Genomic DNA, 23,459 nt, shown 5'->3' with positions numbered 1-23,459 from the left:
ATCACTGCCCTTGTTCTCAATTCTACACTTTTGACAATATACCTTAGCATTGTGTTTGCCTTTTTTATTGCTTCCCCACATTGTTTGGATGGAGAAAGTGAGGAGTCCACATAGACTCCTAGGTCTTTCTCATGCGTTACTTCATCTAGTTCTGTTCCTCCCATAGTGTCATTATAGTGGACATTTTTGTACCTGCATGTAATACCTTGCACTTGTCCACATTGAATTTCATCTGCCAGGTGTCGCCCACAACTGAATATTATCTCAGTCCCTCTGAATAGCCTGTGCTGCCGAGATTGTATCTGCTGAGCCATCTATTTTAGTATCATCTGCAAATTTGACAAGTTTGCTAACTATCCCAGAGTCCAGATCATTAATATAGATTAGAAAAAGCACAGGCCCTAGTACTGATCCCTGTGGATCTCCACTAACAACCTCACTGCAGTTTGAAGCGACTCCTCTAATCGACACCCTCTGTTTCCTACACATCACCCAGTTCATAATCCATCTACTTACATTACCCTGAATGCCTACAGCTATGACAGGATTAATGAGAGATATCAGTCAACATTCACTCTTCTACTGCAGCCTTGTTTGAATTACGATAATGACACCTGTGTTGTTTGATCCTTTTCTTTCTTTTTTCCTTTTGTTTCTCTCCGTCCGAGCTGTCCCTTTGCCACCGGTCTCCACATCGATGCTGTTTAGTCAGAGGCTCGAGCACAGACAAGTCGTCTCACTTGGACTGGCGAGGAGTGAATAAACAGACAGTGTGCGCAGTGCTCGATTTTACTGTAGTCTGACCGTTGCCGTCTTGCCAGATTATGAAATCTCGGACATCTCACACAAAACAATGAAAGAAAGGGTCAGCTTTTTATTTTCTTCATCAATCTAGAATCATGACTTTGTTTTTTCCTCCCCGTCTCCATTTTTTCATATTTGACTCAGAATCCTCCATTGAGATTCAGTCCCAGATGCTCCAGCACTTCACACAGAAATGTCCCTCAGGACGTGTGCCAGCCTGGCCCCTGGCCTCCCCTCACAGTGGCGATCTGATGCAGAAACAATGAGGCCTAAGTGCCAGATTACACCCACAACCGGCAGGGATACATTCCTTCAGCAGACTGAAGAGCGGCCTCGGCACGGTGAAGCGCGCACGGCCTGTCTGAGACGACCCCGGCGAGCCTGGCAGCTCCACTTCTCGCCCTGGGGCTTGGGCTGTAAACTGGCTCCTGGTCAAAATTAATGAGATACAGAAAGATAGAGAGAGAGATTTATTGTTTGGTAAATGGTGAAACTGATTTATTAGCGGATTATATCCATGTTTAAGATGCGAGTGCTGTGAGTGAACTCACCCTGAGATCGACTGCATTGTTTAATGGCCAGACTACATTTATGGACATTTTGTATAGTACGTTAGTCACAACACACAGCTTTAACTGGTGTTAGTTGACCGGGTGGTGTCTCCTCTATTGGTTGCACTTCTTTTCTAAATATCGCCCAGTCTTGTTTTTAATTGTCTTTAGCCAGAGCTTGCCTTGTATGTGCACAGGAGTCTAACAATAACGTTGTTGTTCTGTAGTGTCTTATTGTGTGTTTCTCACAAGAGTTTGGAGGCTTTTGTAAAATAAAGCAGTGAACGCTACAGCTTCCTCCGGCTTGTCTGTCAGGCAAGGATATCCTGTCGGTGATGGCGATCCTTCATCAGAAATGAATTCAGCTGCTCGGGAGTCTCACTTTAGTCATGACTCTGTGCTTCCTCAGGGATACTCTGAGGCTGAAACCGCTCTGTTCACGGGGGTCTCCAGGACACGTCTGTCTGGGAGCAACTGCTACGCATCATGACACAGCGTGTGTTACATGAGTCACTGGGGGCGTCTCTTTATGCACACACTGTGAATCACACACATCGTCACTTAAATATATCCCACCGCTCTGAAAGAAGGAACCGTGTGAATGACTAGTGAGACCAGGTTCAATTGTCGCTGAAAATGTCCCGTGCGTTACACTGACCTATTCAACGTGAGCATCGTCAGCTGGTTGACCCTGGTTTATGACACAGAGACTGATGTTGTTCTGTAGAAACTTGGCCATAAGAGGATACACTTCTTAGTTTCAGCATCTACAGAATTGGTAGATCTTCTAGCCTTTCGTGTTAAATGCTTCAAGGCAAACATTTAAACTTTGCACACCTGTGATCAATTTAAAGAGGTTTAAACACTACAGTGAGAAAGGGGATGTATTTGCGATGATATCCACCAGCAGAAACCCAAGTGCCCATCATGTTGGGTGGCTCTTTATGGGTGAGGTTCAGACTTCTTGAGGGATTGCTTCCATCAGGTGGTCTTTAAATTTAGTTTTCTGCTTTGACAGTATATATGTATTTCTACTGGTCACAACCGGGTCGTCTGCTTTCTGAAAGTGATTTGCCCAGATATTGCTGTCAAGGTCAACTACAGATGGGTGACAAATTAAAGGAAAAACAACATAAAGTGTCTCAGTGAGGTGTTGGGCACCACGAGCCCCAGAACAGCTTCAATGCTCTTGGCACAGATTCTCCGAGTCTCTGGACTCTACTGGAGGGATGGACACCATTCTTCCAAAAGATATTCCCTCATTTGGGGTTTTGATGATGGTGGTGGAGAGCGCTGTCTAACACGTCGGTCCAGAATCTCCCACAGGTGTTCAATTGGGTTGAGATCTGGTGACTGTGAAGGCCATAGCATATGAGTCACATCATTTTCATACTCATTACACCATTCAGTGACCCTCGTGCCCTGTGGATGGGTCAGTCAGGCCTGTCCCGTTGTCTTGGTGTCCCACACATGCACTCGCCCACTTGTCCAGAACACGAGCCAGTTGAGCGTCTGTGTGACTGGAGCTCCTGCCATTCGTGCCCCAATAATGACCCCTCTTTCACAGTCACTGAGATCCTTTCCTCTTGCCATCTTGATCCAAAATCCAGGTCAGCTGGGCTGCTCAGCATTTGTATAGCATTTTGCCACAGAGCATGATAGGACGTTAAATTGTGTCATGCAGTGCACCTGTTTGGAGGCATCTGCATTCATTATGTTCCTCCACTCATTTATTCAGGTTTTTCCTTTAATTTGTCACCTGTCTGTATGTGAACATTACCTGTCATATGTGTTACATTTATCTGTAAACCTCGAAGGATGGCATTGTGTCTTGATCTTGAACTGGCATTATCAGAGACAAATCCAGTCACATTATTAAAATTAACTTCATATGCCTTTCAAGAGTTCACATCAAGTCACTCACATAGTGCAGATCAGTTGTATTGGATATACTTCTATTAATTTGGAGGTGTTCAGTATTCCTTGGAGGACAAACAAAATGTGTAAAACTGGCTGATCTTTTGCATCCTTAGACTCGGTCAATAACTACAGGCAGGCCCTCACGCTCAGACATCTTTACCGGTTGTGCAATTGTCGTCTTGTGCAAATCAACAATTTGGGGTAGATATTTCAGTTGTCCTACTTGAGAAATTACTTTTGTGTTTATTATGTATTTGTTCAGAAAAGCATGTTGTTTATGATTATTGTTTTGTCCCAGAGGAATATTGGCGTTCATAGTTTTCTATCCCTTATGTTTTCACAGGGGGAGGTCAGCTAAGAGCTGATAATCTTAGCGTTTCATTTTCTATGTTTTCTGTTGTTGTTGTTGTTGTTTTTTCTGGAGATACATGTCTGTCTATTGTTGAAATGAAATTACAAGTGCAAAATAAATTACACCCATCAGTGCACAGAATAGCAGTTGGATATTGACTAGTGCCTGGGTTCACTCAGTGAAATGCTTTAATCGCGACATCTTTGACTTCATGTTAACTCTTGATGCAACAATATATTCAATAACCATTCATACTCATTTGTTAATTCCTCAGGAAATCTCACTCACATATTTAAATAGTTGATTACTTAAAAGTCTTTATATACCATTAATATAAAAACAGTCTTTAGCATGTTGGCTTCATTAATGTCTCTCTGTCCACAGGGCTGTACCGTACGGAGAAGGACAAGGGCACCCTGTACGAGCTCACCTTCAAGGGCGAGAGAAACCACGAGCTCCGGAGGCTGCTGTTCTTCCGTCCCTTCGGCCCCGTCATGAAGGTCCGGAACGAGAGGGTGGACACCTCCAGCATGCCCATCAACATCATCATGCCTCTGGCCAAACGGGCCGACAAATTCCGCCAGTTCATGCAAAACTTCAAGTAAGATCGACCTATATACAAACATTATACATTTACCTCCAAGTTTTGTTACTACTGCTCCCTAAGGCTATATCAGAGTCACAGAGACATCACAAGTTACAGCATGCATTGTATGATCAATATAAATACTTCAATAAACCTATAGAAACTTACATACCTGCTTTTATACTGCAGCCACTACCCCTCTTACTTTTACACACTATTACTGATGCACACGACTCCTAACCTACATTATACTTTTACTGCTTCAATTATAAACTCACTGATATTAACCTGCATACTAACATACGTAATAAATAATACATATCCTCTAGAATATATAATGCAAAAAGTTCTGTCAAATGCAGACCAAGTATCTTAAATTGTAGTTCCTCAGTGGGGACAACTGTCTTCAGAAGCTGGAAGCGCAGAAAGACATGCAGTGAACAAAGGACACAGTGAAGCACGGGGGAAACAATGAGAAAAACTGGTCTTTATCGCGGGTGACTTCAGGTGACAGATCACATTTCCCAGGTAGTGCTCGCTCCGCCAGGCACAAACAGGGCCAGATGGAGAGGCCGTAACTGCAGGGCCCGTTGCCCCCGCGTTGTCATCCCCCCAGCAGAGCCTGGACCCCACTGTTGCTCTCGCATGCCTCTGCAGCAGGCGAGGGTCTCTGACTCACAACACCCTGGGGCTCCGTCGGGCAGCAGGAATCGCTGTTCACCGCTGTCTGGATGTGAGTCAACAGTCACAGGTCAGCTGAGGAACGTCTTTGAACCCCTGTGTGAATCTGCACCGCGCCTCTGTAGACAGTGCAGCTTCAGTGGACAGACAGCCTCCTGGCCCATATTGATATTAACTGGCCCTCAAAGTGTGGTTTATTGTCTTGAGGTGTGGAAAGGGCAGACCTGTGGTATGGCACAGTGGAGAAACAGGGAGGGAGAGTGGCAGGAGAGGACAGTTCAATGACACGACGCACCGTTGTGAATATTTAATTTGTTTAGATAAGAACATAAGAAAGTGTCCAATCGAGAGGAGCCCATTCACCCCATCTTGCTCGTTTGGTGTCCATTAATAACTAAGTGACCAAGGATCCTATCCAGTCTGTTTTTGAATGTTCCCAAATTGTCTCTTCAGCCACATCGCTGGGGAGTTTGTTCAGATTGTGACGCCTCTCTGTGTGAAGAAGTGTCTCCTGTTTTCTGTCTTGAATGCCTTGAAGCCCAATTTCCATTTGTGTCCCCGGGTGCGTGTGTCCCTGCTGATCTGGAAAAGCTCCTCTGGTTTGATGTGGTCGATGCCTTTCATGATTTTGAAGACTTGGATCAAGTCCCCACGTAGTCTCCTCTGTTCCAGGGTGAAAAGGTTCAGGTCCTCAGTCTCTCAGTAGGACATTCCCTTCAAAATGAGAGAAGAAAAGTTGAGGAGTTAGAAGAGTTAGATGAGAACATTGAAAATGTAATAATGATCATGGAAACCCTGTTCTGCACTGGAAGGTGAGTGCTGTACCTCTCTGACACAAAGAGACCATCACCGGTACTGAAAAGGGTCCGACCGTGTCACCTGTCCTCCAACCAAACCTCACATGACCTCCCCTCCTGTTAGACGCCCCGCCCTTCTGTCTCCACGGGGTTTTAACTGCATGTTGCGTTTGAGTTCTACAACTCTTTTTTCTTGATTTTTCATATTTTATATCCCATATTACTGGACAGTCTAAAAGAAAAGTACAAATGCGTATCTGTTATGACAACGGTGAGTTGCCCTGGATATGAGCTAGTGTCGAGTCACCTTATTAAAGAACACACAATCCTAAACCAGGCCTTTGCCAATGATTTTAAAGCAGCTCCGTGGCTTTATGACACTCTTTGCTGCTACTGAGAGAAAGCACTGTCTTCGTCTGTGTGGTAAATTCTTCAGCGCTGGCTCAGAGTCAGTCCAGAGCCTGGGAATTTCACAGAGCAGCTGTGGCCTGTCAGGGTGGTGTTTCTCTCTGGAGGGCAGCGGGGGTCCCAGAGAGGAGAGGAGATCCAGGTTGTGTCTGTAGAGATTTTTGCCTCTGATGGCTGCCGTACACTTCTTCCTTGTCACCAGACTTTAATGAGTTTCCCCATGACACCAAAGCACCTATCAAATATTCTAGATGGAGTGAGAAGAAGATAGCAGAGTTCAAAGATTGTGAAGATAAAACTCAGTTTGAATGATATTCTATTTATATAGGTGTATACACCAATCAGCCATAACATTATGAGCACTGACAGGTGAAGTGAATAACACTGATAATCTCGTTATCATGGCACCTGTCAGTGGGTGGGATATATTTAGCAGCAAGTGAACATTTTGTCCTCAAAGTTGATGTGTTAGAAGCAGGAAAAATGGGCAGCGTAAGGATCTGAGCGACTTTGACAAGGGCCACATTGTGATGGCTAGACGACTGGGTCAGAGCATCTCCAAAACTGCAGCTCTTGTGGGGTGTTCCCGGTCTGCAGTGGTCAGTACCTATCAAAAGTGTCCAAGGAAGGAAAAGCGGTGAACCGGCGACAGGGTCATGGCGGCCAAGGCTCATTGATGCACGTGGGGAGCGAAGGCTGGCCCGTGTGGTCCGATCCAACAGATCAGCTACTGTAGCTCAAATTGCTGAAAAAGTGAATGCTGGTTCTGATAGAAAGGTGTCAGAACACACAGTGCATCGCAGTTTGTTGCGTATGGGGCTGCGTAGCCACAGACCAGTCAGGGTGCCCATGCTGACCCCTGTCCACTGCCGACAGCGCCTACAATGGGCATGTGGGCATCAGAACTGGACCACGGAGCAATGGAGGAAGGTGGCCTGGTCTGATGAATCACGAGTTCAAGGTGTTGACTTGGCCTCCAAATTCCCCAGATCTCAATCCAATCGAGCATCTGTGGGATGTGCTGGACAAACAAGTCCGATCCATGGAGGCCCCACCTCGTAACTTACAGGACTTAAAGGATCTGCTGCTGACATGGAGTCCATGCCTCGACGGGTCAGGGCTGTTTTGGGGGCAAAAGGGGGACCTACACAATATTAGGCAGGTGGTCATAATGTTATGGCTGATCGGTGCATATATATGTGTGTGTGTGAGTGTGTAAATAATTCTGAGATCTGTGGCAATGAGTTAAGAGTGTCCTGTGCTTCTGTAATTATAGTTTCTATTCTGCTATAATGCCTCACGCTGTGTCTTTCTATTCCTGCTCCTCTTCACTTTCCACTCACTGCCGATCAATAACGGAGGGCTGCCCCCCTGTCTTGATAACTATTTTCTTCCAGGCAACACCAGGTACTTGTCTCATCATAGTGAGAAAACCTCTCTTGGGTTGTCATCGTCTCAGAGCCTATTGCACAGCACACACAATAGCTATTTTATTATTCCTCCCTAAATGACACTGAACAGCATCATCAGGTTGTGTTCATTCCCCAATGTTCCCCAAACATGCGCTTCACCCGCATTGCCTCTGAGAGCAGAGACTGTCATCACGGGGAGCCCTGGATGTTTTAAAAGCTCAACCGTTCGCACAAGAAAGACAGGAATACGGGAAAACAATAGAAATGAATCACAGGGTTTCACAGTTGTTATAGAAGGGTGCACAGCAAGAATTATAATTAATCTTGACATCTGAAACTTCTGGGAGGATGTGCTGGGGCCTCAGGGAAGAGCAACAGAGAGGAGATGATTGGAGGTAGACTCTGAGAGCCCCAAGCTGTCACGTAGCAGAGCAGAGCAGCTCGGGACAACAGGATCAGCCAGAGAAGACTACAAAGACATTAGCTCTGCCATGTCGTGAATATAAGAACATAAGACCATAAGAAAGTGTCCAGTGGAGAGGAGCCCATTCACCCCATCGTGCTCGTAACTGAGTGATCAAGGATCCTATCCAGTCTGTTTTTGAATGTTCCCAAATTGTCTCTTCAGCCACATCGCTGGGGAGTTTGTTCAGATTGTGACGCCTCTCTGTGTGAAGAAGTGTCTCCTGTTTTCTGTCTTGAATGCCTTGAAGCCCAATTTCCATTTGTGTCCCCGGGTGCGTGTGTCCCTGCTGATCTGGAAAAGCTCCTCTGGTTTGATGTGGTCGATGCCTTTCATGATTTTGAAGACTTGGATCAAGTCTCCACGTAGTCTCCTCTGTTCCAGGTGAAAAGGTTCAGTTCCTCAGTCTCTCAGTAGGACATTCCCTTCAGACCTGGAATAAGTCTGGTTGCTCTCCTCTGAACTGCCTCTAGAGCAGCGATATCTTTCTTGAAGTGTGGAGCCCAGAACTGTCCACAGTATCCAGATGAGCTCTAACTAGTGCATTGTACAGTCTGAACATCACTGCCCTTGTTCTCAATTACACACTTTTGAGAATATACCCTAACACTCTGCCTTTTTTATTGCTTCCCCACATTGCTTGGATGGAGAAAGTGAGGAGTCCACATAGACTCCTAGGTCTTTCTCATGCGTTACTTCATCTAGTTCTATTCCTCCCATAGTGTAATTATAGTTGACCTGCATGTAATACCTTGCACTTGTCCACATTGAATTTCATCTGCCAGGTGTCACCTCACTGACTCACTGACTCCACCTCCAGAATCCCAAACTGGGTCACCTTTCCTTCAGTCTAGTCTACCACTCAAGAGCTGGACTGAATTATCTACAATTAAGGCAAACTAGGAATAAGATTTACTTCAATTAAGGCAAATCTAAAAACAAGATTAGGAATGCTAAGACTTTCTCAAAGTAAAAACACAACAAAATAGCTCTCTCTCTCACCTGTCCTGTGACTGACTTTGGTAACTCCTGAACACTTCCTTTTATAGTATATAGATATAGATATAGATATAGATATAGATATAGATATAGTATAGCCCTATCCTGACACAAGACATGCATGTCACAGGAGATACCAGTTAAGAGGACAGCCCTGGAGGACTAATGTGAAAGAGAGAGAGGGTTCAAGAGGTTTGCAGGCAGTGAGACACATGACAGTGATTGGCAGCCTCCGAGTGGGTTTGGGGAACAAATGAAGAGAATGTTGTGGTTGCAGCTGAACCAGTTTGTGTCTGTGAACGTGCAACTGTTCGACCACTGTTTCCCCTGACCCTTCTGCTCTCTGCCTGTTACAGGGAGGTGTGCATTCGCAAGGACGGCCGTGTCCACCTCACTGTGGTCTACTTTGGGAAGGACCAAGTGAGCGAAGTGAGAGGGATACTGGAGAACACGTCCAAGTAAGAGATTCGACTGCGATTGGCTTCCATTCAAGTCATCTGACGCACTCCCTGACCTCGGGGCTTTTTCCCACTCGTGTCTTAGTGCATGTGTGTGTGTGTCTTTTGTGCCCCTGCTGGCTGCACGACCCTTGTGTTTGTGTTTATGTTACAAGGGAAGAAACTCTGTAAATGGAAAAATACAAAAACAAAAAGAGCCCATGATTTGGCAGATGTTATATTTGTGGATGTTATGAGTGGGAAAGTAAACTAGAAGAGCAAACAGTGGGGCTACATAAATGCAGCCTTATAAGTCCCTGTGTGGTGCTGGAGCCATTAGAGTCCCTCCCAGCCGCCGGACGGGACGCAGCTGCAGAGGCTCGAGACAGGGAGGCTCATGGGAAGGCAGGCAGGTAGACATTCAGACAAACAGATTGGCAGACAGACATGCAGACAGCAGCCTCCAGCACATTTCCCACGCAGCTGACATCTTAAGAGTTTGTGTCACTGAGGACTCGAGAAGCTCAGAAAGCGCGTGCGGATGTAAACAACTGCAGATGAATTGCAGCCGTGTCCAAATGTCCTGTGATATTTGCCAAAGCCACATTTGCTTTCTGACGGAGTATCGGTTGACATCCACAGTGGAATATGGTGACACAATGAAGGAAATCAATTAGGACTCTAACCACATAAAGAAGGTGAATGCTGTTGCTTTTATTTTATGAAGCTTCACATCAATTAAATCTGGGACTAAAGGGCTGGGGAGTTTATGGCACAGGGACGTCGGTCTTCCATCACAGAGACCATTCATTTTCAGCTTCTTTTCAGCTCTAATTGCATTTATATTTAAAATGTTATTACTTATGTATCCCCTGAATCAGAAGCCAGTGGATACATTTATGAAGCCAAACAGAGGATAACAAAAGGAGAAAGTGTCTGTTTTGGTGCATCTGGCACATCTGGTCCTGTACGCGTTGAAGCTGTATCTGTTTCCAGACCGTTAATGAAAATCACGATCACTGCAAACTAATTCAAGTTTCAAAGCACCTCTTAAGTGAAAGCTTTTGAGATGGAATAACCCCCTGGTGCTCCGGCCTTCCCAGTGACTTGATCTCTGCCTCTTTAGCAAATTAGAAGGCCTTTTACTTCAGCTCTGATCAAGCCCAGAATGACAGAAGGTCACAGCGTCTTGACAGCCGGCGGAGATCTGGCACTCAGCCATTGCGTCCCCATTGTACTTGCCGGAGAGACCCTTTGGTCGGCGTTGCTTGATTGAATCTCAGATGTCAATCCCTGCCTGCAGAAAATAGGAGGACTGGCTCCCGGGGGGGGTTATCACAGAGCATCCCTCAGCGTTTGTGAACAGATCTGTCAGACGGGCTGCATTTCTGCGGCGCTGGTTCCTTGACTGTTTCGCTGAGTCGTTTCCAATATGCATCCAGCTGCATCCTCTGGTTGTCTGAAGGATCTGGGGAAGACATTCACTGATGTCTTTAACCTTTTCCTTGCTAGGAGATATTTTCCTCATTCTACAATGTCAAGTGTTTGGTTTTGTCTTGTTTTTAAGCCATCAGGAAAACTGCAGTATTATTCACACAGCCTGCAGTTTTTGCAGTGGATTTCCTGTCTATCTGAGGCTGCATCCACAGTCAGTCTTACCTCTTATTAATTTCCACATTGTTGTGTGGTTTTCTGTGGCTAAGCAACTAGATCATTATTGAATCGATAAGGAGGAGGGTTTATTTAAAATAAAATATAGAGGAACATTCTCTGGACTCTGGAATATCCTGATTGACCGGGATATGAGTGAGTCCAGGCAGCCACAGCGTAGACACACACCTGGCTCACATCCTTGACAGAAATAGGGACAGGTAACTGGTAAGATCTTCACTAAAGTTGTATAAAACAATTAATCTCAGGATAGGAAACCAGATATGATTCCTGCCTTGCTCCCTATGCCTGCTGGGATCGGCTCCAGGTTCCCCTTGAATAACCAGGATAAGCGGTTTTGAAGATGGATGGATGGATGAATGGAAACCAGATATGAAGCTGCCTGAAGGAAAAAAACTCCACAGAATCAGGGTTGAGAAAAGGTTTTTCTTCCTCTGGAAGAAGTATACTAATGAGCGATCCTGAAAGCAACGATTAGAGCAAGACTGTAGTCCAGCCATCGCTGCCTCACACCTGGCAGACCGAGGCTCCTTTGACCGGCGCTGGGGTGCTCTGGGCCTGAAGGCTGTAGGTTCTCCTGGATTGGGTTCCAGAGCATCTCTTCACTACTGAAATGATTCTTTGGGTGAATCGAACACTTCTCTCTCCAGACTCCAGACTGTCTCGTGGGTCACGACACCTGGAGTAATGCACAAAGGTTAAGTTATTATCTGTAGATAAGATAAGGCTAATTGAGAAAATGGTGAAACGAATCCAGTGATGGAGAGCTCTCGGTGGAACGACACCTGACGGCACTGTGGTGCTTCAGTACTGGAGTCTGACACCCCTGGCCTGCTGGACTCCCGTTGGTCAGGATCCTTCAGCTCACCGTGAGACAGCGCCCCCTGTCAGTGGGATCCTTTCAGCTCATCAATTTAAATATTGTATGCCGTGCTTTTAATATAATTATGAATAATAATAATTATACTAATAAAAATATGTCTTATTATATTTCTTGCCCTTTTCCAGGGCAAATTAAAATTATTACAAAATATCACTTATCACCTATTGTTTACATACAACTGCCCATTTATACAGCTGGGTTTTTACTGCAGCAATCTAGGTAATTGGGTTTACATTCTGGATCAAGCGACTGGAAATGAAATAATGTTCTGAAACCCTGTGAAAACATTCTTCTTCAACAGGCAACATCAGTTCCTTCACAAACGCAGAGCCTCACAGATCGTTGGCTCTTGTGTCTGGAGGAATTGGACTGACTGAGGCATCTGTCGGCTCAGAAGAAAAACAATGCCTTCATGGTCTTGGAATTTCTTGACTTAATACGTCAAGACGTTTGCTTTTTTGTATTTAAAGGTATTTCGAGGAGGCTGCTGCTGCTAAAATATTTACTGTCACATTCCTCACAGAATATTGAGGATAAATTGTGTTTTGGAGCCGAGAAATATCGAATCACATGAATTTTATTACCAAATGAGCCAAGTGTTCTCCTTGATCGTTAAAATGTTCTCATTTAAGTCCATCTCCTCTCATTCTTATGTCAGCGGTCATATAAATACTTTTAAATACAGGGGTAGAAACTCTGCTGTGTAGTTTCTGTGTGTTTTAAAACTCTTTTAATAATAAATGGGTTTTGTTTTTTTGTTACATAAGAACATAAGACAGTGTCCAGTCGAGAGGAGCCCATTTGCCCCATCGTGCTCGTTTGGTGTCCATTAATAACTAAGTGATCAAGGATCCTATCCAGTCTGTTTTTGAATGTTCCCAAATTGTCTCTTCAGCCACATCGCTGGGGAGTTTGTTCAGATTGTGACGCCTCTCTGTGTGAAGAAGTGTCTCCTGTTTTCTGTCTCGAATGCCTTGAAGCCCAATTTCCATTTGTGTCCCCGGGTGCGTGTGTCCCTGCTGATCTGGAAAAGCTCCTCTGGTTTGATGTGGTCGATGCCTTTCATGATTTTGAAGACTTGGATCAAGTCCCCACGTAGTCCCCTCTGTTCCAGGGTGAAAAGGTTCAGTTCCTCAGTCTCTCAGTAGGACATTCCCTTCAGACCTGGAATAAGTCTGGTCATCAGTGCAGAACAGCAGTGTGGAGTAGTGGTTAGGGTTTTGGACTCTGGAGTGGAGGTCATGGGTACAATCCCCCACCTGGGATTGAGCAAGGGACTTTACATAGATTGCTCCAGTAAATGCCCAGCTGTATAAATGGGTACATGTAGGTGTATGTTGTAAGAATTGTAAGTAACCCTGGAAATGGTTGTCTGCTAAGAAATCAGATAATAATAAATAATAGTCCAGTTCAGAGGTATTACAAAAGCAGGCTGCAGCGGTGGACACCTCTGCCCACATGGCTCACACTGTGAGATGGAGATAAACGGATGGCTCCTGCACTACTCTTTCATCTGCAGCTATGTGAAGTCTGATTCGTAAGACACCTGCAGTCCACTCTGCTCTCCTCAAGCTCATGAGTGTCAGTCACTGGCCAGGTTGTGCATATGTAGAACACTGTATGTCACTGTTTGTAAAGCCATGTAAGTCATCATAATAATAGTGTCTGTTTACTGTGATCACTAAAATATACTTTAGTTTACCATGGTATTATCAGAGTGAATATTTTCTCCTGAGGACATTGAGGTTTTTCATTGAGGTAATAGACATGTATTGTAAATACCGAACGGCTGGCAGCTTGTGCTCCCCGCTGATACCTCGATAACCCGACGTGGAGATTTGTGTTCTGTCTTGGGTTGCACACAGAAAGCGACCGCACAGATATAATCACATAGACAGCCGAGATAAGCCAGAAAATTAGAGAAGTGTACAATTCTGCAAATAGCTCTGGATCATTATTCTATGGCGTAGGTCTATTTCAGGACTGGCATCGTCTCAAACTCCCTCAGGTGTAGCTGCAGAAAAGGCACCGTCCAAATACTAAACATACGGTTGAAGTCGAAGGTCTGCCTGCATCTGAAACTGTTACATGTCGATTGATTTGGATTAATCAATATTGTTCGTTAATTCATATGGATTTCATAATGAAATACATTTTGGTGTTCATGGGTCAAGCTGATTGAAGTCAGAACACAGAGGAACTAAATTTACAAAATTGCCCTCTTTGTTGTCTATTTATCATTCATGGTATGTATCTTTAATATGTATTTTAGTCTGAAATCCAGATATGTAATATAGCTTGAACATATATGGTGAGTTTGAAGGGGATATACATTATACTTAAGGCCTGTACTTTATCATAAAGAGGTCCAAAGGAAAGAAAAAGGAAAAAATCCAATCCGTTCAAATCATTTTCACACAATTTAGATTCACACTGACATTTGTAGGGCACTAAACCAATAGAAGACATTAACTGGGTTATCACGCTGTTTCACTCAAATCCATACTGAGATAAATAAAGCCCAATTCAAGAATCAAACGTCTTCTGTGCAAGAGGATCCGTAGAAACATGCCTGCAATCTCTGTGCATGCGTCGGTACAGAAAGGGGGTCCGTATCCACAGCCAATCAGAGAAAATTTTTTTAAACTATCAAGGAAAACTAAAGTACTGCGATTTAATGTACGGCATGAATTTAAGCTGCCAGGCAATATTACACTACATGATTGTATCTTGAATTCAAGAGACTCTGAGTCTGTGACCGCTCCAGCAGTGATTAAACCCATCCTTTCGAATCACTTTGTTCAGCGTGTTTCCGAAAAAAGAGAGCGCACATGAGCTCTGTGTTTCAATCTCCTGATTTCGGTGGTGCAGACTGTCCACACTGCTGCTGTAGTCACTGCATTAAAAATAGTGCTTTTCCCTTGCTGTCCATTGGGTCTTCTCAGTCCGTTTCATTTTCACCTGGTAAGTGTCTCCCCAAGACATCACACCACTAAATCCCAATGTCACGTCACGCCAGTCAGAGAACCGACTTCAGTGGTGTCTGCTATCTTTGTCAACAGCTCTCCCTCCCTCGCTCTCTCTCTCTCCCACACACACACGCTCTCTCTGTTTTTTGTCCACCCTTCAGGTTTTTGAAAAATGATAAATAGGTTGAATAAGGGAGGAAAATCTGATTAAATGTCTTCGATCACGATTGCAAACTTCCTTCCTAAGGATTCCACAGATCTCACACTGTAATGCGTATAATTACACTACGATTACCGTGGAATTACAGGTGCTTTTCATAATGAGCCAGATACACACAGAAGTGCACAAGTGTTGCATAAAACTTTCAAATGAACACAAATACATATCCCTTAGGTCCATATTCATAAAACGTTTACCTCCTGTGAAAATTACCACCCCTTTTCTTAAAATACTTATGTTTTAAAACAGCTAATGGTTGAAAAACAAGATGACAATTGTAATCTAAAGCGTCATCATTTGGTCACATTGACTGTGTAGTGAATGAGTCAGCTGTTATCCTGTGCTCAGCACAGAAATGAACTGTGATCAGGGTATCGAGTTTCTGGAGAGTAACTGAATTGGGAACTTATGGTGAATGTTTTATTTTATTAAGTATCACTGTAAGGCTGCTATATTGGCTTTTCTCTTATGGAGCTCCGGACGCTGGTTCTTTCTTCCAGCCGAGCAGCAGCCCTGACTGTATCAGAAATGTAGATCATTCGTTTTCTGATGCCCTTAATTAACAAATGTTCCTGAGCTGCCGGACCCGGGAGAACAGATCTGAGCTGCTCAAGTGCTTAACGAGGGGAAGCAGGGGAACTGAACTCGGGGTCAATGCATCGGGGGCATCTGTGGGTCATGGTGCCGCCCGTCTGTGCCGGGGGAGTGCTGCGCTATCAGATGGGCTCAGGCCGGCACTGTGTTTCATCAGGGGATCCTTATGTATACAGCTATGGAGGAGATAAGAGTAAACTGTACAGCTGTGATCTGTGGTCCGCCCATGAACTGGAGGACAACATTCTGTACTTGTGTGTTTGTATGTATTCATGTATGTCGTTATGTTTCTGTCTTCGTGTGGCTGCTAACGGGACTCTCCTTGTGCGCCGTCCGGCAGGGAGATGAACTTCAAGAACTTCAGCTTCATCCAGCTGAACGGGGAATTCTCCCGGGGCCGCGGGCTGGACGTGGGGGCACGCGCCTGGAGGGGGGGCAACGTCCTCATGTTCTTCTGCGACGTGGACATCTACTTCACTGCCGACTTCCTCAACTCCTGCAGACTCAATGCCCAGCCAGGTGAGGCCAGGAAAGGATGGGGACAGGCTCTGCAGAGGTGGGCTCCTAGTGAGGGGTCCCCAGATGTGATGTGGGGGTTGATGTGTAAAGCGTTGGGCGTCTGACCAGGCAGAGCGCGATTCCGATCAATGTTTCTCCAAAGGCAACACTGTAACTTCAGATCGCCGGTGCTGCCGTGAAGCCTGCCAGAGCCCATGTGGTAAACCCCGTCTCAGAGCAGTGACTGTGGATTCATAAAGTCTGCACTGTACGGCTTGTGTGTGTGGGGGGGCAAAAACCCCAAGTACACAATCCACAGAAACATGTGCAACCCGTCAGCCCTCCGAGACTTCCCTAACACAGAGACGGGAGCTGTATTGCGTTTAACAAAGCGTCTTTCACATCCCTTATTTATACAGTAAGACCCTTCCCCCTGGATCAAGATCTCGGCGTTTCTCTTAAATAGCCTGTCTCTGAGCGGGCTGGCCAGCAGGAAATATAACTCACAGACACGGTGTTTCTGTCTCTCCCTCTCCTGTCCCTCTGCTGTTTTCTCAGGGAAGAAGGTTTTCTATCCGGTTCTCTTCAGCCAGTATAACCCCGGTCTGATCTACGGGCATCACGGAGCTCTCCCGCCCATAGAGCAGCAGCTGGTATGGTACCCGACGCTCACACTCGCCCACACGACTCGGAGCTCATGGGGGTTTGTCATGGGGGTGGCAGGGCAAGCGTGTTGTAACAGATCTCCCACAATCCCCCTGGTTTCTGCAGGTAATCAAGAAGGATACAGGCTTCTGGAGAGATTTTGGCTTCGGGATGACCTGCCAGTATCGGTCAGATTTCATCAATATAGGTAAGCAGCGATGCTGGGCTGGTTTTGCCAAGAGTTTAAAGATACAGGTACACAAGACATTGCCCAGGTCATGTTTCAACTCAAAAACTCAATACCTGTGATTCCTATCCTGCTCTGTATTTAAAACACGTGAAATTAATATTCATCTGACATTTTGCATCACATTGTTACATCTAGTTAATTTTCTACAAAATGCAAATGAAATCAGCAGAGCATCCCCTAATTCCCTTGTGGTTTCATGGTGAGTTTGGCCACAATGACACATTGAGACAGAATTGCTCTTCGTGTTTTTAACCCCTAGGAACCCAAAGGCAAATTGGGTAAAAATTGTGATGGTATAAGAATAAGAACATAAGACATTCTCCAGTCGAGAGGAGCCCATTCGCCCCATCGTGCTCATTTGGTGTCCATTAATTGTGATCAAGGATCCTATCCAGTCTGTTTTTAAATGTTCCCAAATTGTCTCTTCAGCCACATCGCTGGGGAGTTTGTTCAGATTGTGACGCCTCTCTGTGTGAAGAAGTCTCTCCTGTTTTCTGTCTTGAATGCCTTGCCAATAACTGAGTGTTTCCCTCTGGGTGACGAGGGGTTAAGGGATGTAGTTCTGAGTGACGGGGAATGTGGGGTCTCTCTCTATTTCAGGCGGATTCGACGTGGACATCAAGGGCTGGGGCGGCGAGGACGTGCACCTGTACAGGAAGTACCTGCACAGCCAGCTGCTGGTGGTCCGAGCGCCGGCCAGGGGGCTGTTCCACTTGTGGCACGAGAAGCGCTGCGCTGACGAGCTGCCGCCCGACCAGTACAAGATGTGCATGCAGTCCAAGGCCATGAACGAGGCGTCGCACGGCCAGCTGGGCATGCTGTTCTTCCGCCACGAGATCGAGGCTCACCTCCGCAAGCAGAAGCACAGGAGCGCTGCCAAGAAGAGCTGACCGTACGCCCAGAGACAGGAGCACGGCCGGGGCTGGCGGGGATGATTTGTGTTTGTTTGTGTCATTTTGATATATTCATGCTCTTCACATAGTTTATAGTTTATACACTATGCATAAGCGTGCGTTCTTTGCAATGCAATATTTATGAAAGGAAAAGAAACATTGATTTTGTCTGTGCACCTTTTGAAGGTCTCCAGAATTTGAATGACAGTATTTAAATGTTGCGCCCAGAGCCAGTATGGACAGCTAATGCTCTACTGCTCCAGTACTGCCAGTGTGGTACCCTCGGGTCTGATACTCACCCAGGCAGGCCCGCCTCAGCTGTCCCAAGACCCCCTGCGCTGTGCTGATCTTTGAAGAGCAACACTGCTGACAGCACGGATCCAGACAGGCCTTTTATCCCTGCTGATAAATCTTTCAGAACTCGGCTGCAGAAGAACAGCGACAGGGGATATAAAGACAAGCCTAAACCGCCGGCGCTGAATCAATACCTGAAGTGATCGCATCTAGTGATTTTCGTTAACGTCCCCAAGAGGCCTTTAATGTCACAAATAAAGCCAGGTAGCAGTGCACCTGTTTTGACACTTGTTTTTAGTTCAAACAGTCCGATTGCATCATGGAGACAGAAGCCACTGAGGGTTTTATTGCAATTCCACTCGACTGGGCATTTCTCATGGTGGCTTTTAGTAGAACTGAACATCAACCCAATGTGACAAGGAAGAAGTGTCTTGCATTTTAAGATACGAATGGAGGTCTGGCTCGTATGGGGCATAGCGGAAATAAAAACAAACTCCAGTCTTTAAAGCAGTAAAGCCAAGACAGAATCAGAAATGGGCTGCCGGTTTCCTTTTTATGCAATGGCAGGCAATACCTGGAAGTGTTATTTATAATTTATAAGACTGATACATAACACTCAAGCCTGTTTCGAAGCCGCGAGACAGTGTAGTGCCGCGAACCTTTGCCACAGGACGTGTGCCTGCCGGACATAATCCCTAATGTCATCTTCCGTTGAAGCATTTCAAAATATTTATTTGTCTTTCAAAAAACAAAAGTCTTTATTGATTTGTATTTTTAGAAGTATGCAATTGCTTAATTTCCAGTTCACTTCCTGCCTTTTGTTGTATTTAAAGTGTTTTGTTGTTATTTTGTGAACCTCTTGTACTTTATTGTCTGGGTTAGGGGGATATTTCTTTCTTGATCAACGGGGTGTCGTTTGCAGAAGTAATATCACTTTGCTTTAAGTGAGGAGCCCATGCTGGATGGAGGATTGGGCCGTCCAGTTCTTGTGAAAGACCTCAGCTGTACACACAACACACAGTGCATGCAGTTTACTTCCTTGTTACAGATGCTTCTTTCAACACAAACTCGTTTAGGACGGTCACACAACGCTTCATACCACAATAGAATGATATGTTTTACAGCAGCCAGCAGCCGAGGCATCTTATATTGTGAATGAACTTCAGTGGGCTTCTCTCGTCTGTTTTGTGTTGTTTTATCTGCTTTGTGAATCATTCATTGTTACAGACACTTTTGCTGCAGCATCTCATCAGACAGTGCAGATAGGACAGCTTTAGCAATACCTACATCTGCTCGAGTGAAAGACTTTGCTGCAGAATAAAATCATATCACACCCCACTTGTGGGGAACTTAAGTGGCAGGTGACCGAATATTCAGTGGCCTCTTTAAATCAGTCCTTTAGTTGTGAATATGACGGCAACAGTAGCAGGCAAGACCGACCGAGCAGAGAGGACAGGGCAGGTGAGATGAGGCCAGCTGATGCAGTACTCTTGGCTGTGGTTCATTAACCAATTTTAATAGAAAATAAATGGACACTCCAGCTCGCTGAGGGTCTCTTACAGCTACCTCACTGTCTGGACCGGCTCTGGCCACCAAAATTAAATGGACCATCATTCTTGTGGCATCTGGAGCATGCTTTCAGAGATCAGTACCAGACTCAGCTCCCAGCTCACCTTATCACTCAAATTATGTCTAAGATCAAATTCTGTCATCACTCAAAGGCCAGTTTAGCCAACCTAAAGACTGAGAGCGTTTTTACTGCAGGTATAGTAACCACCTAGTGGCCTAATCCTATAACTGCACCACAGCCTCAGTTGATTTACGGCTGGGATTAATTGAATCTTTACCTGCTGCCTGCAAATTACAACCCTGCACTCAATGGCACAGTCTGTTTCTAGCAAGAGGCTTCTTCCTCCAAAACACAAATCCATCAACTACAGGATTATAATTGACGAAAAGTAGGTGGGTTGCAGTTTCCATTTAAAACAGAAACGGTCCAACACAATAGCACAGTTGAGTTTAGACTAGACAGTTTCACTAGAGTTGAGTGAAAAGCCGAGCTACTGCAGCTTCACGATAAAAACCATGAAGATAAAATCTCTCACGGTCTTAAAGGAAGAGAGGCGCTGTCATATGGACTCCTGCTGCAAAGAGTTATATACCTCTGTTCTCAGGATCTAAAATAGTGAAGCATATCCCTATTTTTATATTTGTTTTACCAAAGCCTGTACATTAATATATAGTTCTATACATAATATATATATATATTAGCAATGCACTTGGCAATGATTGATGTGCAGGATATTATTATTATGAAGGAGTAGAAAAGTGCTGCTTAAATGGTTGATGATGCAGAGTTAATACAGTAAGTTTACTGACACTCCTGATGCCTTTGAAATCTCACTGTAGATGCTTTTAAATGTCATCTTCGTGCTTTTCTCACTTCAGTCACTGTAGTTTTTTGAGGAGGGGGGGGGGCATCACAAAAGTGGTCTCTACAGGGTGTCTACAAGAATCTTTTCATGAACTCTTGTATTAAAAGCCTAAAGTATTTTGTACAGAATGTGTGTGTGTGTGTGTGTGTTATACTTTCTGCTTTCTTAATAACATAACATAAATATGTTCTTCAATATTCATTAAACCTGCCATATGCTTCAGTTTCACAACACTACAATGTGATCAATCAGCAACATAAGCAACAGTTTAAACAATTACAGTTACATTAATATGTGGTGCTTTTAAATAATGCATTCATATTCAGGGGGTTCATTCATGTGTCTCTCTGTTGAACGGATCTGCAGAAAAGATACATCTTGGAAGGTTACACATACATAAACCTTAAATTAAGTTTGTGTTCTACTTGGGATAAGCAAGTCTATATTTCAATTATCTCACCCACTTTCCGACAGAAACTGTTGCAGCGTATGATTAGGGCATCATCATCGTCATTAGTATTATTATGATTTTGTACAAAACGTTGACAACAAGGCATTGTCACAGGAAATAGTGTCAACACTTCAATGACTCTCCAATCATGAGGAAAATATACATGAATATGAATATGTATAGGTGCATACCCAAACAAATAATATATACATTTTAAATCAATCAATCAAAAGTGACACTATCATATTTATTTACTGAAAGTGTGCGAAACGTGTGGTTGGGAGCAGTTTTGGGATGCACCAGTAGGGGGCTCTCTGTGACTGTCAGTGTCGGGCTCTGAGCAGAGAGAGGAGGAAAGAATCAACACAGAAACAGAGAGCGATTCATGAGCGATTCCTTCTCTGGGATATTCTCACACTGTATTGCCTTCTTGATCAAACCCTTGTTTTAAAACAGCCCCATGTGTGAGCTGTCATGACCATGGCACCCAAATTCAAACGGTATGGACACAACAAATGGATGGTCAACACATTTTAATCGCTCCTCTCACACAGCACATCTCCCTCCTCTTGGCCTGTCTCCCATCAGAGCATTTCGGTCAGAGAACGGGGGAAGATGACGGACACACGTCAATAATAAACACTCCCTCCTGAGCCCAACTGTCTGAACTCACTCACTCAGTTCTGGTTCTCAAAACTGCAATTAATAAATACATAATAAATAATAAATTAACGAGGATCAAGTTGCTTATAAGAACATAAGAATATAAGAAAGTGTCCAATCAAGAGGAGGCCATTCTCCCCATCGTGCTCGTTTGGTGTCCATTAATAACTAAGTGATCAAGGATCCTATCCCGTCTGTTTTTGAATGTTCCCAAATTGTCTCTTCAGCCACATCGCTGGGGAGTTTGTCCAGATTGTGACGCCTCTCTGTGTGAAGAAGTGTCTCCTGTTTTCTGTCTTGAATGCCTTGAAGCCCAATTTCCATTTGTGTCCCCGGGTGCGTGTGTCCCTGCTGATCTGGAAAAGCTCCTCTGGTTTGATGTGGTCGATGCCTTTCATGATTTTGAAGACTTGGATCAAGTCCCCATGTAGTCTCCTCTGTTCCAGGGTGAAAAGGTTCAGTTCCTCAGTCTCTCAGTAGGACATTCCCTTCAGACCTGGAATAAGTCTGGTTGCTCTCCTCTGAACTGCCTCTAGAGCAGCGATATCTTTCTTGAAGTGTGGAGCCCAGAACTGTACACAGTATCCAGATGAGCTCTAACTAGTGCATTGGACAGTTTTATACATGCCCTAATCTTTAGTTTCCCCTTGTTCGTACTATGTCCATAAAATCCAGGAATCTCCATCATTTTGTCCATTCACACAAGCAACATCTTTTTCAATGAGCACAACTGGATGTTGCTCCATTGATTCGTTTGTGAACCAATACACTCGACTCAGGAGGGTGCTGTGCTGCTGGGCATCTCTGCATCAGCCCCTGCCAGGATCCCACGGCAGTCTCTCAGAGTTTGCCAAGAGGAATTTTCAGTATCAGGGCAACATACCGTCTCCAGACCCCGGGCCTTGCAGAATGGGCGGATGCGGTCTGCTTCCTGCTCCTTGTGACCCTGTGGGTTACTCCCCTACCCATGGTGCTGAGAGCCGTGTCCTCCTCTGCCTGCACAGCATTGTTGTCTTTGGCTCCACGGGGGGCAGGCTGCTGGGAAGTGCTTTTTTGGCGCCTTCACTTGTTTTGAAAGATGTCTATGCCTGTGCATGTAAGCGTCACTCATCAAATACCATGTTGTTCATTCATTCCCTTGTGCACCATCCACTGGGCTCTGTGGGCATGTCAGTATTTTACATGTATGTACTGCTAGCAGAGTGAAATGACTGAAAGGAGAGCCATGCATTGTCCATTAAGACTGTCCAATGCACTAGTTAGAGCTCATCTGGATACTGTGGACAGTTCTGGGCTCCACACTTCAAGAAAGATATCGCTGCTCTAGAGGCAGTTCAGAGGAGAGCAACCAGACTTATTCCAGGTCTGAAGGGAATGTCCTACTGAGAGACTGAGGAACTGAAGTGGGGACTTGATCCAAGTTTTCAAAATCATGAAAGGCACGACCACATCAAACCAGAGGAGCTTTTCCAGATCAGCAGGGACACACGCACCCGGGGACACAAATGGAAATTGGGCTTCAAGGCATTCAAGACAGAAAACAGGAGACACTTCTTCACACAGAGAGGCGTCACAATCTGAAC

The 23,459-nt window shown here is 44.9% G+C and overlaps 1 protein-coding gene across 2 annotated transcripts in view; it reads left to right on the top strand.

The window, feature by feature from the left end:
* The window catches only part of csgalnact1a (chondroitin sulfate N-acetylgalactosaminyltransferase 1a), a 35,192-nt gene extending 16,019 nt beyond the window's left edge, over positions 1–19,173 (top strand). For both annotated transcript variants that reach the window (XM_066711620.1, XM_066711621.1), the window contains exons 3-8: positions 4,012–4,228; positions 9,330–9,431; positions 16,088–16,266; positions 16,804–16,898; positions 17,017–17,098; positions 17,741–19,173. In XM_066711620.1, the coding sequence (XP_066567717.1) occupies positions 4,012–4,228; positions 9,330–9,431; positions 16,088–16,266; positions 16,804–16,898; positions 17,017–17,098; positions 17,741–18,030 (965 nt within the window). In that variant the 3' untranslated portion in view covers positions 18,031–19,173. The remainder of the gene's footprint in view (positions 1–4,011; positions 4,229–9,329; positions 9,432–16,087; positions 16,267–16,803; positions 16,899–17,016; positions 17,099–17,740) is intronic.
* The last annotated feature ends 4,286 nt before the right edge of the window (positions 19,174–23,459 follow it).

This window comes from Amia ocellicauda, chromosome 8, assembly GCF_036373705.1.
Source record: "Amia ocellicauda isolate fAmiCal2 chromosome 8, fAmiCal2.hap1, whole genome shotgun sequence".
Lineage (NCBI taxonomy): Eukaryota > Metazoa > Chordata > Actinopteri > Amiiformes > Amiidae > Amia > Amia ocellicauda.
The sequence above is the reverse complement of the archived record's forward strand: the minus strand, read 5'-3'. Positions and strand labels throughout refer to the sequence as shown.